This window comes from Olea europaea, unplaced genomic scaffold, assembly GCF_002742605.1.
Source record: "Olea europaea var. sylvestris unplaced genomic scaffold, O_europaea_v1 scaffold661, whole genome shotgun sequence".
Taxonomy (NCBI): Eukaryota; Viridiplantae; Streptophyta; class Magnoliopsida; order Lamiales; family Oleaceae; genus Olea; species Olea europaea.
In genome coordinates this window covers 359963-379126 of record NW_019264985.1, presented here as the reverse complement: position 1 = coordinate 379126, position 19164 = coordinate 359963, and the positions used below count along the sequence as shown (strand labels likewise).

The window sequence follows — 19164 nt, the reverse complement described above, 5'->3', positions numbered from 1 at the left end:
ATTTGCCGTTCTCAAAAGAGATAAAAGAAATGCCAATTTCAGATAATTTTGTTTGTCCTATGATAGAGAAGTATAATGGAAAAGGAGATATGACGTATCATATATTCGAGTACATGACAAAGATGAAGCTAAAAAAAGGCAAGCCCAGCACTCAAGTGCTGAGGCTTCCACCTAACATTGGATGGACCTGCTAAGTGATGGTACAATAAGTTGTTCTAGGCTAAATTAGAAAGTGTCTGCAATTGAAGTAGGCATTCCTAAAGGCATTTATTGGGAATAGAATGGGGCGAGCACTAGCTATAGGATCGAATAACATGAGACAGAAAAAAGTGAGTCCCTCAAAAGCTATTTTGCATGATTCAGTGTTGAATTAATTTCTTGTAAGACTATATCGAATGAAAAGACCCGATACTCCTTGTGGAACAATTTGCTAATGGAGACTCTTGGAGATGCTCTAACCAATTAAACCAATGACCAAATAAGAACACACTAGAAATTTTTTCCCAAATATGAGACAAGTGCAAAATGTAGCATGTTTACTAATAAATTAATCTCTCTGAAATAAAAGAGCATTTTCAAAACAGTATAAAAAACACACTATTAGCATTCCATACGAAGCACATGATACTCGATATCAACAACCATTGCTAATATGCAGTAAATTGAATAGATCTTATTTTTAGGTTATCATAGGTAGGGCACATTATGATACCATAAAACATTTGAATAATCATCAAATCATTGAATAAATTAAACACTCAAACGTCTATAGGAAAATATTTATATATATTGACCTCGTTTTCGGTTGGGGTCATATGGACAACAGATACCGAACCTACTAGCCCACATGTAAGTCAAATGCAACACGTTAAGACACACAAATTTTAGAACGGTCTGAGAAAGGGCATGGGAGCAACTCAAAGGCCCAGGACGACAATATTCGAAATTCGACGATGAATTTGTAGAACGATTGTACCGTAATTACCAATCGCAGCGGATGCATATAATGTAAACTCGTTTGTATTTGCAAGAGAGTATAGAAAAGTATATTGCTCTTGTATTAGATCTTGAATTCTCTCCTAATTAATACAAAAAGGTGACATTTGTATTATTACACATGAGATGGTGTCCATTGGATGAAGAGCCACGTGGCTTCATTTTCTCAAACAAAGTATCTAATTCTAGCCATGATTTTGACCTCCTAGCCTGTGGCGCATTTAATGTTCTTACATATAGCAGTCATCATATTGACAAGATAAGATATTTGAACCCATTACAAAAGGTCACATCAATTATTCGGATAAGATCTTTATGTAAAAGATTTCTTGGAAGAAGTGAATATGGAAGATGCTCCATTTATGATTAGGAGGCTTCTGCTTCCGTAATGCGAGCCTCAACCACTATACAGTGCTTCGCTTCAGGGCTTCAGCACTTACACAGTGCTTTCGCTTCAGGGTCTTAGCAGTTAAACAGTGGTTCCGCTTCAGGGCCTCAACTACTGCACAGTTCTTTCGCTTCAAGGTCTCGACACTTACACAGTGCTTTTGCTCAGTACCTTAGCTACTACATGGAAGCAAGGCCTTGACACTTACACAGTGCTTTCGCTTTAGGGTCTCGGTTACTACACAGTGCTTTCGCTTCAAGGCCTCAATTTTAGGGCTTCTTGAGCCTCGGTTTAAGGCATGAACTTCTTCTTAAGACTTAATTTTGAGGCATAACAATACTCTTCCAAATCCAATTATAGATATTTATATTATAATTGGATTTTAAAAGTGAAATAACTGAGTGAAATTTGTATAAGCACTTATCGTAGATGTTGTTTGAAGACTTGAAGTGTGGTAAGTTTTTTGCTTTATGATTTATCGAAATTTTGATGAAGACACTAGAGTCATGTGCTGAAGCTGTCTTTTTAAAAAATATTTTTGCTGAAATTCCAATGAGCTGAGGTCCCTATTATCTGAAGTTGTGTACGTCAAGTTTTTGCTGAAATTTTAAGAAGGGAGTAGAAGCTTTTCCCATGACTTTCTTGCATAGCGGATGGTTCATTCATGCAGAGGCTTCTTCCATGACTTATTTGTTTATGGGAGGTATGTGTTATCCGCTTCGACAAATTAGGAGGTGGTCTTCTTCGACATCTAGCTCTTTGTTGAAGTGCTTATACTTCTCTACATGGTAGATGGTTCATCCATATAGAGGCTTATCCCGTGACTTTTTGTACATGGGAGGGTTCATCCATGCAAAGGCTTCTCCCATGACTTTTTGTACATGGGAGGCATGTTCTACTCGCTTCAACGAATTAGGAGATTGTCCCCTTTGGGATCCAGCCCTTCGTTGAAGTGCCCACACTTCCCTGCATGATGGATGGTTCATCCATGTAGAGGCTTCTCCTTTTTCTTTTTTTGTACATGGGAGGTATGTCCTATCCGCTTCATCGAATTAGGATGTTGTCCCCTTTGAGATCCAGCTCTTTGTTGAAGCGCTAACGCTTCCCTACATGGTAGATGGTTCATCCACGCAGAGGTTTCTCCCATGACTTTTTTGTACATGGGAGGCATGTGCTATTCGCTTCAATGAATTAGGAGGTAGTCTCATTTTAGGATCCAGCTCTTTGTTGAAGCGCTCATGCTTCCCTACATAATGGATGATTTATCTATGCAGAGGCTTTTCTCATGATTTTTTTGTACATGGAGGCATGTACTATTCACTTCGACGAATTAGGATGTGGTCCCCTTTAGGATCCAGCTCTTCGTTGAAGCGCTCACACTTTCCTGCATGGTGGATGATTCATCCATGTAGAGGCTTTTTCCCATGACTTTTTTTACATGATAAGTATGTGCTATTCCCTTTGACGAATTGGAAGGTGGTCCCCTTTGGGATCCAGCCCTTTGTTGAAGCGCCCACGTTTCCCTGTATGGTGGATGATTCATCCATGCAGAGGCTCTCCCATGACTTTTGTACATAGGAGGCATGTGATGTCAACCTTAGAGAATTTGGACCCAAGGCCCTCATACTTCCTACATGGTGGATGGTTAATCTATGCAGAGGATAATATAAACTTTTTGAAGTTAAATTGACTTGTAATGAAACATCTCGTATGGTGAGGCATCTCGCAGAGCAATGAATAAATATTGAGTTGGTGGCTCTCTCAAACTATTAGAGACTTGTAAGTTGGCCTCGAGTGGACAAATGCTTATAGCTAAGGTTGACGATAGTAAGTAGTGAGGAATAAACATATAGCAAGATGGGGAATAAACATCTAGTGAATAGCTCTCAAACTATCGAAGTCCTATAAATTAGCCTCAGAATGATGAGATCTTACAGCTAGGCTCGATGATAGTGGAAGTCGAAAAATAAACATCTCGTGAAGTCTGGAATAAGCATTTGGCGAGACATGGGATAAACTTTCCACATATAGCTCTCAAACTATCGGAGTCTTATAAATTGGCTTGGAATAACGAGGTCTTAAAGCTAGGTTTGACAATAGTGAGAAGTGAGAAGTAATTATCTCTCGAAGCTAGGACTAATCATCTGGCGAGGCGGGGGATAAACTTTCCGCATATAGCTCTCAAACTATCGGAATCTTATAAATTAGCCTTGGAATAAAGAGGTCTTATGCTAAGTTTGACGATAGTGAGAAGTGAGGAATAAACATCTCTCGAAGCCAAGAATAATCATCTGGCGAGGCGGGGAATAAACTTCTCGCATATAGCTCTCAAACTATCGGAATCTTATAAACTGGCCTCGAAATAGCGAGGTCCTACAGTTAGGTTCGGCGATAGTGAGAAGTAAAGAATAAACATCTCTTAAAGCCAGAAATAAACATCTGGCGAGGTGGGGTATAAATATTTCACAAATGGTTCTAAAGTAATCTTATAAATTACCTTGAAATGACGAGGTCTTATGTGGCGGAGGTGCTGAAGCATAGCTAAAAATGAGGCCTTAAATGGTGAGCCTGAAGTATAGGTAAGGATGAGGCATTGCATATTGAGGTATTACAGGATAGGCAAAGATTAGGTCTTATATGCTGAGGTACTGAAGCATTGGCAAAATAAAAGGCTTTGTATGCCGAGGCATTAAAGCACAGGCAAAGATGAGACCTTGTATGCCAAGGCACTGAAGTATGGGCAAAATAAGAGGCCTTGTATGTTGAGGCACTGAAGCATAGACAAAATATGAGGCCTTATACGATGAATCTGTAGAAGCTCATGCTTGTACATAGGCAAAATATGAAAATTACCTTTTAAGTCCTTGAGTAATTTCATACCGAGGTCTTTCAACTTTTGATTTGGTACGTTTTGATCCTCATATTTTGCCTTTGATTTCAATCATACCCTTGATATATTGCATTCGCAGTCCTTTAACTTTTGAAACATCTATACAATAGTCCCCAAGTTCACATATTTGTACGCTTTTAGTCCTTTTATCTTCTTTTGTGTTGTTTTCCTCCTTTAAAGGCCTCCCATTTGTAAAATGGGTCTTCCAATAGCCTCTTCACTAGAGACCTCTCCTTTTAGGGTTTTTCTTGTTTAATGCCACTTCTTCAGCAGTCTCTCCTTTTTCAGGGGGTCTTCTTATTCGTGAGCTCTTCTTTAGAGGCCTCCCCTTCTTAGTTTTTCAATGCCACTTCTTTTGTGACATCCCCCTCTTCAGGGGGTCTATTCATGGCCTCTACTTTATAGGCCTCCTTCCTTTTTAGGGGGTTTTCTTCCTATTTTCTTGCTTTTAGAGCTATTGTACAATGTCTTTTTTTATATGATACTTCTTATGTTGGTAGCCATTTAGCCACTTCCTAAGTGAGTTGGATAGTTACTCTTATTCCACCTCATCTATGCTAGTGATGAGGTCGGTTATGACTCACTGGGAAAGTTCTCTAGGAGACCCCTTCTTTAGGGGTCTTCCTAACCCTTCTAAGTGGGACTACTTCATTGCTTGAGCTCATTTTTCCATTCAAATCTTTCCTTCAAAGACATGATGGTCATACAAATGGATTTCTATCTCAACATATTCCCTTTTTCATCAAATATCAACAATCCAAGTACCAATGTAAACTCAAAAGCTTTTTCTTGGGGCTTCTACTTGTTCTTTCTTCAAGAACAAATCATTTTTCAAGGGGATGCCCAACTCTCTAATGTGGTTATAGTGTGATTTTCCACAGATGGTGTCAATCTGTAGACCTCGTTTTCGGTTGGGGCCATGCGGATAACAGATACTGGACCTACTCACACACACACAAGACAAATTCAACACGCTAAGATGCACAAATGGTCTAGAACGATTTGAAAAAGGGTGTGGGAAAGCTCAAAGGCACAGGGCGACAACATTCGGAATCCGACGATGAATTTGTAGAACGATTGTACCGTAATTACCAATCATAGCGGATGAATATAATATAAACTCTTTTGTATTTGCAAAAGGGTAGAGAAAAGCATATTGCTCTTGTATTAGATCTTGCATGCTCTCCCATTTGATACAAGAAATGGGTTTTTAAAATATTACACATGAGATGGTGTCCATTGAATAAGGAGCCACGTGGTTTCATCTCCTCAACCGAAGCATCTAATCCTAGCCATCATTTTGACCTCCTAGCCTGTGGTGCATTTAATGTTCTTACACATAGCAGTCATCATATTGACAAGACAATACATTTATAGTCATTATAAAATGTCACGTCAATCATTCGGATAAGATCTTAATGTAAAAGATCTCTTGGAAGAAATAAATATTAAACATGCTCAATTTATGGTTGGGAGGCTTCTGCTTCGGTAATGCGGGCCTTGATCACTTACATAGGGCTTCGGCCCTTATATAGTTCTTCTGCTTTAGGGCTTTGACACTATACAGTGCTTCGCTTCAGGGCTTCGGCACTTACACAGTGCTTTCACTTCAGGGCCTCGGTTACTTACATAGTGCTTCTGCTTTAAGGCTTCAGCTATTTACATAGTGCTTCCTCTTCAGGGCCTCGGTACTTACACATTGCTTCCGCTTCAGGGCCTCGGCTACTACACAATGTTTTCCCTCAAAGCCTCGGCACTTACAGAGTGCTTCCGCTCAGGGCGTCGGCTACTACACAGTGCTTCTGCTTCAAGGCTTGGTAGTTACATAGTGCTTTCGCTTTAGGGCCTCTACTATGTAGTGCTTCCACTTCAAGGCCTCAGTCTGAGGGCTTCTTGAGCCGAGGTTCGAGGCATAGACTTCTTTTTAAGCCTTTGTTTTAAGGCATAACAATATACAAATGGATACATAAGCCCTAACAGGCCCGAACACTCATCACTATCCTATTTAGCCTAACTTAGACTAGGGGTGGACATGGTTCCAAGATAACTGAACCGTACCATGAACCAATGATTTTTTTTATAATGGAATCAAATCAGTTTTTTAAAGATATGAAACCAAATTGAACCGAACCATTCGGTTCCGGTTTGGTTTGGTTCGGTTCTAGTTTCATTTCTTAAATTTTTTGATTTGCATCATATAAATTAGTAATACCTAAATAAGAAAATAAACATCAAACATTTAAGAAGTTCAAATTTCAATTATCGAGATCAAAAAAATTCATAAGTAATAAACAAAATATATTCATAATTTGAATACACAAATTAGTATTCGTTTTCATGCAAAAAAATGTTTAATAAGTAATAGTAATGATCAGAGCCGGCCCTGACAATTCGGAGGCCCTAAGCGAGTCAGCAATCTTGAGGCCCCATACTTTATTTTTCTACACGTATAACAATATTTAAATTAAAAAAATCTATATTTAAATGAAAACTTTGTACAATATAAAAGATGAAATTGCTAAATAAAATATCACTTACAATCCGAGAGATTAAGCTAGCATCATATTTAGTCTTCTAACATTTTGAGATGCAAAATTAGTAATCAAACAACTCAAATCAAGTTCTTCCAACATTTTTTTTTCAATAGAAATCATAGATAATCCATTCAACCTCTCTTGTGACATGGTTGATCGAAGATAAGACTTAATCAATTTTAACTTTGAAAAACTTCTTTCAACGGACGCAACAGTGACTGGGATAGTCAATAATATCCTGTAAGCAACCCAAGCATTTGCAAAACAACAATTCATTCTCTTAATGTAATTTAACACAGCAGCTGCTCCATTAATTTCTGTAAATATTACTTCCCTTAAAACTTTCAAGTCAGAAAATAATTCCATTCCTTCGATATCAGATACTGTGTTATGCTTCAAATAGTTTTCAAGATTAATGCAACGACACTTCAATGTAGCATCATCAATGGATTTAAGCTTTTCCAAATCAAATAAAAATCCAAAAACATCGTCATATTCCTGAAATTGTTTAAATCTATTTTGAAGCGATGATAGAGCTTGATCTACTACATATAAGAAATAATTGACCCTGATAGATTCTTCAGCTGTTTCTGTCATCTCTTCACAAGAAATCTCATCAAACTGCTTCTTTCTACGTATAACTCTTTTTTCACGAAATATTGGTTCAATGTCTAATTCACTTGCAATCTCTTTAGCATCAATCACGGCCGATTCAAACCCAGTTTCTCTATAGCTTTTGAAAAATGAAATGAGTCCTTTTAAATGGTCTATAGCAACGTCAATATGGATGTCCTCTGTTTGTAAATGTTTGCTTACTCTATTAACATTATTCAACACTTCATACCAAATAACCATCCCAAGTAAGAATTCAAAATTCTCTATTTCATATGTTGCCAAACACTCCGCCTCACTTTTTGTCTTAGGATCATCAACTCTTGCCAATTCAAGTAGAGCATTTCTTATTTGTGGAGCTTGAAATCTTATTGCTCTAATACTTTCAACATGACTTTCCTAACGTGTTTGAGACAAAGGCTTAAGAGTAAGGCCATTTACATTATCTTTAAAAATTTTCCATCTTTTAATAGATGATGAAAATAGAGTGTATATACGTTGCACCACTTCAAAGAAAGATTTAGCTTTTGTACAACAAGTAGCCATATCACAAAGTGCAAGATTGAGACTATGACACCCACAAGGAGTGTAAAATGCTCTAGGATTTACTTGTAGTAGTCTATTCTGTACCCTTTTACGTTTTCCTCTCATGTTAGCACCATTATCATATCCTTGACCCCTTATATTATCGATATCAAGCTCTAGATTATTCAACGCATTCACTAATTCATCAAAAAGTCCCTTTGCAGATGTATCATCCACCAATAAAAATCCTAAAAAAAATTCTTCTACCTTCACTGGACTTGCTGAAATATCAGCACGCCTCAATACTATAGACATTTGTTCTTCATGACTCAAATCTGGAGTGCAATCAAGTATCACAGAAAAGTACTTGGATTCTTTGAGTTTCTCGATGATTATTTTCTTGATCTCACCCGCTAGCATAAGTATCAACTCATTTTGAATTTTGTGTCCAAGATAATGATAATGAATTTCTTTATTTTGAATTCGACGAATATGCTCTTGCATTACAGGATCAAACTTAGCAATTATTTGAATTAAGCTTAAGAAGATACCATTATTTTCTTGGTATATCTTCTCATTATCTCCACGAAACGCCAAATTATTTTATGCAAGAGTTCTAACCACGGATATTATTCTCAACAATACTTGTCTCCAATGTTCTCTATCCTTATTGATTTGTTCCTGCAAACTTTTATCAATTGTTTGTTCCTTTTGAAATCTTATTTCCATTTCGATCCATCTACTCAAGTTAGTGATATGGTCATAACTCACTTCATGTGTTCTTAGTTTTGCACCAATATTTTTCCAATCATTTGCACCATCATGTGCCAATTGAGTTTGAACCTCATCATTCTTGAATAGCTTACAACAAAAACAAAATATTTTATCCAGACTTTTTGAATATATCAACCATTTTCTATCATGATTCTCTCCATTGGGTAACCGTCGAGTGTAATGAATAGAGGAGAAGTGTCGATTAGCTACATCTTTTGGAAAAATTACATCATTATCTCTTACTGGACCTTTCATTATGATTAAATCTCTTAAATTCTGATTCATATTTTCCCAATTCGCTGGATCACTAATATCAAAGGAGAACGGTTCACTAATCTTTTCATTGATGTTTCTTTCATTCTTAACATCATACTCAATATATATCTCTTCATTCACCAGACAATGATGTTTTTCAATTGTATTATTGTCGATATCATTCTTATTAAACTTTTCTTCGAGAACTACATCGTCATTATGTTTTTGTTTACTACCACTAAAAAATTTATCAAGGGCTCCCTCTTGAGATTTAATCAATTGTTCAACCTTCTTATGCTGTTTTCTTTTAGAATATCCAGATTCAAATTTTCTAGTGGACATAATTAAAGCACATAACGGTAGAACCTGATTCAGAGTTCGACTTAAAAGTATCCCAAATTCTCAAATACTCCAAGTGTAGAAATTCAACAATCAACCTGCAAGAAATAATAAATGAACCAAGTTATATGAGAATAACATGTTGAAGTAAGTTAACATCACAAAAACTGAACTATGCCAGCTATTGAATTCCTATTCTGAAACACACATAAAACAGAGTGATCAATTGATGATCATCAGCCAAAAATTCACAAACCACTTCTTATGGACTCATAACATTTCACGGACTTATATAATCAACTAGCGAAGACATCAATAGTTTAAATCCTAATCAGAAATTCAACTTTTTTATGTACAAATTCGAAAGAAAAAATAAATAACCCTAAATATCAAAACTAATGAATACAGGATACCAAAACCCATTATCTCTAATGCCTCAAACATATATGATTAAATTTTTTTTTTCATATTAAAATTAAAAAATCAAATTGAATTGCAATTCATACAATCAAAATTGAGCCAAAATAATTCCTGGTCAGACAAAAATTAAAAAATTAAAAATTAAACCTACAGGATAAACGGGAAATTTCCAATCATAAATCATTGATCCATAAATAAAAATTTCTAAATTTTACTTTCTTGGAACGATCTATAATTCTTTATCCACCAAAAATATCACAAAGCATCTGAGAAAACAAAGCGAGCCCAGATAATAAATCATGAAGAATTTCTAGGAGAACTGACCAATTAAATCCCACGAAAAAAATAATTCAAACATATAGATACCCACATATAAGAACAACAAAAAGAAATAAACAAATTCTGTCAACAAAAAGACTGGGTTTTACCTCGACGAAAGGATAGAGAATTCGAGATTTGAATGGAGAAATAGAGAAACAAATTATTGAAGATGGAGCATTTTGGACAACAACAGAGGATTCTGGATTCACTGGAATTGAGATTTCAGATTTGAGAGGAACCAGAGACTAGAGGAAGTCGAATTGAAAAGATAACGGGCTGGGGCAGTTCGTGGTGTATGTATGTATTGTATACGGACTCGGGACTCCAAGTGGACCAAGTCTCCAAAATAATTTAATTCATGTAGTCCAAGCCCAAAGGCCCCAAATCATTTTTCTTATTTTGGGAATTGAAAATAATATAGATTTTGAGGCCCTAGGCCCAAGCCAAAATTTGGAGGCCCTAGGCGGTGGCCTAGGTGGCTTGGCCCAAGGGCCAGCCCTGGTAATGATTCACTAAATTAATTGCAGTAGTTTTGAAGGCACACCCTTTCAGTAAAGAATGAATTATTAAAATTTTTATAGTTCATTTCTACATGCAACATTCACCGTTTAATATTTCATTAATGTTTATTAGGTTTTCCTCTATTTGTGAAGAACACAAATAACTCATCAAACAATCAAGATAAAAAAAAAAACTACAAAAAAAAAAAAAAAAAAAAAAAAAAAAAAAAAGAGTTTAGACTTTTTAAGTAACTGACCAATTTCATTTTCCGATCATAAATAACACTCTACTGACTTGATGAAATGCGATACCAGTATGCTGTGACGTTGTGTAAATTGAAAAGGAGTGAATGAGAAATAATTCACCTGACTATAAAATTAGGGTGTAGACAACTAATGAATTGTTTATCTCTAATGACCCAAAATTGATTAATAAACTGTATTCAATTAATGGGGCTATCTCCAATAAATATAAAATCAGGATCTCCACTAATTATTAAATATAAAGTTAAATATTAAGTTTGGTTCTACTTTTGGTTTTTGAACTAGAATTGAACCTGAACCAAAACCAAATGGTTCTCGATTCAAAGAACCAAAATCATTAATTTTTTTGATAGAACTGAATCAAACGGCTTAGTTTGGTCTGGTCTGGTCTGGATATTTTGTCCACCTCTAACTGAAACCATATAATATGATAGTCTAAGTGATGCATCACTTCTATAGAAGTGTCATGTGGAGGTAGAACCCTCCATGGCCGAGAAAAGTTGCCACGACCTGCTGCAGTGATAATTTGAAGCGAACAAGCTTCAAGCACACGGAAGCATCATCCTCTTTCACCTCTTACAAGAGATCTTCTATGATTGATTGATTTGACATTTCTACAACAGGTCTCTCGATCAACTTGTCAATTTATTTTTCAGATGTTAGATCTAGACTATAGGATGATTGCTTTTCAAAATCATTAAATGCCACTAAACCTAGGATTGGAAAAGTGACTCCTATAATAAAATGTTACGACCATTAAGATGAGATCATGTGTCATTTCATTTCACAATAATCATTCCACCCATTCTATTATAAAAGCTCACACTTAGTGTTATTTGAACGTAATACAATTTCATACACTCATGGTAATATTGTCCACTATTGTTTTTCTCTCTACAACTTGGTACTTGTATCCATACTTGTGGCTTACGTCTTTCGTTCATCCCATATCCAAATATATAAATTGATTGACTTAATCATCGAAGTGTTCACAACTACCTTTTGCACCATCGAAGAGCGCTACATTTTTCTAACGATTTGTTCAAGTGTGCAAGAGCTTTATGTAGTGAAATTGATATGTGTTGGCCACATCATAGGTCAGAAACTAAGGTCAACACTTACCAATTTGAACACACTATAAGTGGAAACAAAGAATAAAGATGTAGATTTTGAATAGTAGATCTACAAATAAAAATTGAATAAAATCACGTCTAACATCAAACAGAGTGTAAAGTCTTTGTCAATTATGCAATTAATATGCATAGAGTAGGAATGTGTGATAAAAAAAAATAAATAAATAAAATCAACCTTTAGATTTTTCGCCAATATTGAGAAAATTCCTAGTCCCTTGCTCATTTTTTTTTTCTTCAGAAAAAGCAGCTAGATGTGAAACTAAAAGTGAGCAGCTGCAAATTGGATAAAACATATGTGAAGAAAAAGGGAAAAAAGTACTTGGAAGAATTTCTTTTTTCGTGGAAAGATGACTATTGGCTAATTTTGGATTTTCGCTAGGGTCGAACACGATTTGGTTTTGACGATTTTTTTTTTTAATATAAATTTTCAAATCAAACTACTTAAAACAGTTTGAAATTTTTCCAAACTAAACCATTTCACTTTCTAAATCAAACCAATCCAAACCATTTTTTTTTCAATTTGGTTCACTTTAAAACCACGGTTTAACAAAGAAAAAAAAAACAGATATCGAATAAGTTAAATTATAAATATTAGTCTAAATATTCACGTTAAAAATATAAATAGTATTATTAAAACTATTACAACCCAAATTCTATAATTCTAATAATTATAATACAACAATATGGTGAAAACATGTTAATTTTTTAGTTGATACTAATTGACGTAACATCTGCAATTGTAACACACAATTTATTCCATCCATAAATATAAGAATATTGTCCATGAATTCATTGATTGTAGTTAAATGATATAAAACATCTAATTAAAAAAAATGAATAGAAAGATCAAATTCAATTATAGTTTCTATAACTTTTTGTGAATCATCTAATGGTTCTACCTTATCCAAATATTGATGAATTACTATAAGTTCCTTCTTACTATGCAACCAATTTTTACGGCAAATCACCATCTCAACCATATTCGAATTCAACGTACTCCTAAGGAAATAATTCAACCAGTAATAGAGAATGTAGACTCAGAAACTATTTTGTAGATGTTTAAATAGCTAATACATCTTTAGTAATTTGGGGGGACAATCTTGTACTTATTTGCATTGAATTTTCACTAAAATAACATGTCGAAAGACTCATTGATCAAATTTTCAAAACAATCATTTAAGTAATCCACTAAATCAATCTAGCAATTAATAATAAAAAGTAGAAACCATGTTAAAATGTAAATAACTAATTTAGTGCTCTGATCAAGAAATTGAGATACAAATAAACAAAAAATGATGTTAGCCAAAAATTTAAGTGAGATTGACACAAATTAGAACAAAACAACATGATTACTAATAAAATATAGCAAACAATTAACCAAAAATAAGAAACATCGGATAATCTAACCAGAAAATTTAGTCGAAGAGAAAATTTTTCATAGAAATAAAAGAAATGTGTGAGTTTGAATTAAAACGTAAATTTAATTGTATACTCAATTGTAATGGACAATCGATAAAAATAGTTCATTAACAATTGTTCAGCACTTCACTTAATTTAAGGATTTTGCATTCACAGTTGTGATGATTGATTGTTATTTGGGTATGATTTAATTAATTAATTGAAATAGAAAATTGTTTATTTAGGTATTGTGTTTAATTGGTTAGGTTTAATATAGATATAACTTTTTAATTGGGATGTGTTTAGTTTTAATTAAGTTCGATAAAATTTAAATTAATTTATTTTCAATTTTTTAAAATGGTTTGACGGTTTGAAACGGTTTGTAAAGATTGAAACTTAAACCAAACTACTTTGATACCGTTTGGTTTGATTCAAATCAAAATGTTAACGGATTCATGTGAATCCAAACCAAGGTTCTTGAAAAAATGGTTTGAAGGTTTCATTGTTCAGCTCTAATTGTTACTAATTATTCGAGGTAATTGTTTGGACCGTTGATTGGAATCTCACAACAGAAATTTGACAGTTTATCTGAGTTTTGGATGTAAAATTATAGTCTCCCGCCCTGCTCCACGTTAGCCCATCTCAAATTGCTAGTTCTCCATCGCATAGGGAAATCGGGAAAAGACATATAAATATCTTAAATAAATGGAACGATAAATTTTGATATTCTAATATTCGTAAATCTCAAAAATCATAACATGATTGAGAGGGCAAGTGTTGCCTTGGTCCCATTCGATCATGTTCTAATCCCTAATCAAGTAGTGCAAAATTACTCGTCTCCACTTGCCTCTTGTTGTGACTGCAAGAATATGGTGTTGAATCTTTGTTATGTTGAGGAATTGAGATCGATTCCTTTATTTGTCCACATGATCCTTATTCAAAAAATTTATGTTAAAATAACAATACAAAGATTTACGTGAAAAACTTATAATCGGAGAAAATCACAAGTCGTCAAAAATATGACAAACACCAGGTGTTTAGGAGATCAATTATGATCATATAGAATCTCTTGTACATCCCAAACTCCATGCAATACACCACAAAATTGGATCAAGTAAGACTACAAAAGACCCATGAATCTCACTTAATATCGTCTATGACCATAGGGAGGACTCTATTTATAAAGATATAAAAGAAGAGAGACTTTCATTTCTATTGGACGTAAAATTCATAATAGTCTCATTGTAAATAAAAAATATATATATTCCATCTGAGATAGACAAATACAAATTTATGTTAGTTAGACAATATTAGGTCAAATTCCAAATAATCTCTACATTGACTTTGAATTGTATAAAGTCTTAGGAATTCTTCGATGTCGCCTCCAAATCGAATAATAATATAATATACCTCCACCACAATCTCATCTCTTTCACTCTCTTGGTCATGCCACTTGAAAAATTTTGGTGGAACTTTTCTTTTACACCCACAATTTTCAAAATCAAAAATTATTATACTATATCAAAAAGAGTATACCAACTTAGAATTATCAAATTCATTCATGAGCTCATGTCCAACAAACTTAGTGAAGATTTATGGTGCAACCTCCGTGTTTAGCTTTCCTAAGAGTTCATCAGTTATCGACATAAATTTCACCACACATTCTACATCAATGCTAAGTCGATGCATACGTGCAAAATGTGGATTGCTAACAATAATACATTCTCTATCATGACAACCTATTTGCCAGAATCATGCCCTAAAGATAACTCTATTTCTCGTAAAGAAAAGAGACACATTGTTAGCCACAACTTCACCATCTCCATTTATTGACTCAAGCAAGAGCCGAGCCTGGTATACTTTTTGGACCATTTTTCTTGAGGCATCTAAACTATCAACATTAGTCAAAATAGGGATGATGATGATGATGATCATTATTATTATTATTATTATTTTCAAATCCTTGTGCAATCGTGATGGAATCAAAACAACAATGATTCTCCTGTCGAACTTATTCAAGTCTCCGGACATAAATTTGTGTGCTTCACTACTCCGAATGACCTGACATTGTGATACCACTCAGTAGAAATTGAGACCAATTTCTTTATTTGAATACAAAATTCTTATTCTCGTGAAATGTTCCTTCATGCAGCAACGAGTCCTTGAAACCATATAGTGTTGTTGGAAATTCGACTAACGCAATCAAAAGAACAAATAAAATAAGCAGAAAAATAGAAAACAATAAATGAAGCGAGGTATGCCAAAGCAAATCCCGTTAAGATAGATTTTCCCTCCAATGAAGTGCAAACGAGATTATGGACGTCTGTCTCCCAAGATACAACGCTCCTTCCAAAGTCGATACTGCACAATACCAACATTGTCGGTCGAACCAATGAATGATCGTACTCGAACAAAATAACAATGAAAATATAAGAGAATTTTTAGAGCAGAATATGGAGAGAGAAGAATTTAGAAATCAATTGAATTCGTAATTGATTTTGTGTTGTTTTTTTTTTTTAAAAGGAATCTTGGGGTCTCTATTTATAGAGATTGAAGTGTCTCATGGAACAGGTATGTGACATTTCAGGAACTGATGCACCACTTGGTCTGATTCGTCTTAGCCATTGGATCGCACTATTTTCATGATCTGACGGCCCAAATTGAACCATGAAGTGAAGTGTCCATTTATCATGCCTATTCACCAATTTCTGAACAGTCACAGCCATGCGGATGCCACGCGTACATCTAACCGCCACGCAGAGAAGAATTTAGAAATCAATTGAATTCGTAATTGATTTTGTGTTGTTATTTTTTTTTTTTTAAAAAACGAGTCTGGGGGTCTCTATTTATAGAGATTGAAGTGTCTCATGGAACAGGTGTGTAACATTTCAGGAACTGGTGCACTACTTGGTCTGAATCGTCTTAGCCATTGGATCGCACTATTTTCATGATTTGACGGCCCAAATTGAACCATGAAGTGAAGTGTCCATTCATCATGCCTATTCACCAATTTTTGAACAGTCACAGCCATGCGGATGCCACGCGTACATCTAACCGCCACGCAAGACGAAGGGACACGACCTACCACGCGTGCGCCACCTAGAATGCCAACTCACCAAGCCTTGTGCTGCCACATCATCAAACCACGAGTTCATTTCCGAAAACTATAAGGCTCCCCAACTCCTCGCGACGATGCGTACGTGCGAAGTGCCAAGTGCGCCTCTAAAGCGCCAAATGCGTACTTTGCGACGTGCGCATGCCGGGACCGGGTCCGGGGAGCTGCGCGAGTGGTGCGAAGCACCACTCTAGTAGTGACTAGCCTTTGGCTAGCTAAAGTTAGCCAAGTGGTAGGTAACTTATTAAATTATATATTATTCACACAACCCACTATATAAACAAGACTATTTTCTTATAAACTTTCGATGTGGGATTCCTTTCCATATATAAAACACTTAAAATGGGCTTTGCAACATATGGGCCTATATTGGAGACTTTTCCAATTCACTCAAATTAATTGCAATGGGCCATTAAATATTACATTTAATGTTTTAACCCAATTACATTCAATTAATTCCAACAACTCCCCACATGAATGGAAGAAGTCGACTCAAATCAAGGAAGATGGAAGAAGAGTACTATCTGAAAGATAATGCATCAAGATAGGTAGCTTTAGCTTTGAACCTTCTTTAGTAAGAATCTATCGAACTCACTTGGCTAATCAGTGAACGCAACGTTTTGAACTGTCAGCCGTTATTGCAAGCTCAGACAATAGGCCAAACACATTATCTCTCATATCAAACTTGGTTCTCTATTGTGTTCATTATTTCGGCCCTGAACTACTTAGGTTCTGCGAGTGCTTTAGAGAATTCGCTTAAGTAAATTATCATAGAACCGGCCAAGTTCGCACTAACATAGGTGATGTACTATAAAGAGTACCCTACTGTAATTACTTATACCATTTATAGTCATCATTAAAAGCAAAGCTTATCCTTAATATACTTCATAGTCAGCACTTTTTGTATCATAGAAATGGGAAGGAGTTAAACTCCTAAGTGCTTCTTATCGAGTCATTCATAATTAGTTTTCATATTGAACCGAGTCCATGGGATCTCCAGTTGCCAGGTTAGGTTTACACTAAGATAACTCATTGGGTTTTAAGCTTTAAACCCATTTCCCTCGATGCGCAATCTATACGCTCTCTAGATAACCCTTTAGTGAACGGATCCTCTAGGTTTTCTTTTGACTTAACAAAATCAATTGACATTGTTCCATTTGAGAGCAACTGCCGAACGGTGTTATGTTTACGACGTATATGTCTCGACTTACCATTATACACAAAATTTTCAGCCCTGGCTATTGTGGTCTGGTTATCACAATGAATACAAATAACCGATACAGGCTTTGGCCATATAAGAATATCTTCTATGAAATGTCTTAACCATTCTGCTTCTTCTCCTGCTTTGTCTAAAGCAATAAACTCAGATTCCATAGTAGATCGAGCTATACACGTTTGCTTAGAATATTTCCATGATATAGTGCCACCACCGAGAGTAAATACATAGCCACTGGTAGACTTTGACTCGTCTGTATCTGATATCCAATTGACATCACTATATCTTTCAATTACTGGAGGATATTTTCCATAATATAATGAATACTCTCTGGTCCGTTTCAAGTATCCCAAAACTCTAAGTAATGCATCCCAATGTTGATTACTTGGGTTACTTGTGTAACGACTCAGCTTACTTACTGAGTAATCTATATCAGGTCTTGTACAATTCATCAGGTACATTAAACTACCAATAATTTGGGAATATTCTAACTGCTGTTTCCCATTTCCACTATTCTTGTGAAGAACTATATGTGGAAGAAATGGGTTACTCGTCTCTTTAATATTATGAGTATTAAACCTCTCAATTATTTTATCAACATAATGGGTTTGAGATAAGACTATTCCATTTGATGTTCTAGATATCTTTATTCCTATAATCACGTCTGCTTCACCCATATCTTTCATGTCAAAGTTATTGGTAAGTATATTCTTTGTTCTATTGATGACTTCTATATTAGTCCCTAATATAAGCATGTCATCAACATACAAACAGACGAGTATGTATGTCTTTTCGGATTTTTTCGAACATACGCATTTGTCACATCCATTTATGACGAATCCATTCCTAATCATGATGCTATCAAACTTTTCGTGCCATTGTTCAGGAGCTTGCTTCAAACCATATAAGGACTTAACTAGTTTGCAAACTTTGTTCTCTTGTCCTTTCACTATGAAACCTTCTGGCTGTTTCATATATACTTCTTCGTTTAAATCACCATTCAGGAATGCAGTCTTAAGATCCATTTGATGTATTTGTAAGTTGTACAAGGCTGTAATAGCAATTAAAACCCGAATAGAAGTAACTCTTGTTACTGGAGAATATGTGTCAAAGAAATCAATTCCTTCTTTCTGACGATATCCTTTTGCAACCAGTCGAGCCTTGTATTTGCTATTGAACCATCAGATCTTAACTTTCTTTTAAAGATCCATTTGCATCCTATTGGTTTAGTTCCCTTAGGAAGATTAACCAATTGCCAAGTATTATTACTCATAATAGATTCAATTTCACTATTTATAGCTTTCTTCCAGAATACAGATTCTGGAATAGTCACCGCTTCTTTAAATGTTTGGGGCTCTTTCTTAATTACGAAAGAAATAAAGTCTGGAGCAAAGGAGCAAAGGATTTAGCGACCTTTGCTCTTTTACTCCTTCTTGATTCATGTTCTATATTATTTTCAATAGCATTATCTCGTGTTCTCTTTA

General features: G+C 35.1%; 2 protein-coding genes across 2 annotated transcripts; both read right to left on the bottom strand.

Moving 5' to 3' along the window:
• Window positions 1-6823: 6823 nt before the first annotated feature.
• Window positions 6824-8365, bottom strand: LOC111390226 (zinc finger MYM-type protein 1-like). Its single transcript, XM_023015232.1, has 2 exons — window positions 7925-8365; window positions 6824-7819 (listed from the first exon to the last, which is right to left on the bottom strand). Exons 1-2 carry the CDS (start codon window positions 8363-8365, stop codon window positions 6824-6826), a joined length of 1437 nt encoding a protein of 478 aa, XP_022871000.1.
• Window positions 8366-8548: 183 nt separating this feature from the next.
• LOC111390225 lies at window positions 8549-12931 on the bottom strand. Its single transcript, XM_023015231.1, has 5 exons — window positions 12851-12931; window positions 10162-10299; window positions 9434-9505; window positions 8948-9340; window positions 8549-8806 (listed from the first exon to the last, which is right to left on the bottom strand). Exons 1-5 carry the CDS (start codon window positions 12929-12931, stop codon window positions 8549-8551), a joined length of 942 nt encoding a protein of 313 aa, XP_022870999.1.
• Between the last annotated feature and the right edge of the window lie 6233 nt (window positions 12932-19164).

What these genes read in the sequence shown, in the direction of transcription:
- LOC111390226 (XM_023015232.1), bottom strand. Translation starts at nt 8,365, where the DNA reads ATGCTAGCGGGTGAGATCAAGAAAATAATCATCGAGAAACTCAAAGAA. An exon ending in CTAAATCTTTCTTTGAAGTG is followed by an intron (nt 7,820 to 7,924) that starts GTGCAACGTATA and finishes CAAACACGTTAG; the next exon opens with GAAAGTCATGTTGAAAGTAT.
- LOC111390225 (XM_023015231.1), bottom strand. Translation starts at nt 12,931, where the DNA reads ATGGTTGAGATGGTGATTTGCCGTAAAAATTGGTTGCATAGTAAGAAG. An exon ending in TGTTATTCTCATATAACTTG is followed by an intron (nt 9,341 to 9,433) that starts GTTCATTTATTA and finishes ACTCTGAATCAG; the next exon opens with GTTCTACCGTTATGTGCTTT. An exon ending in GTCCAGTAAGAGATAATGAT is followed by an intron (nt 8,807 to 8,947) that starts GTAATTTTTCCA and finishes TTTTGTTGTAAG; the next exon opens with CTATTCAAGAATGATGAGGT.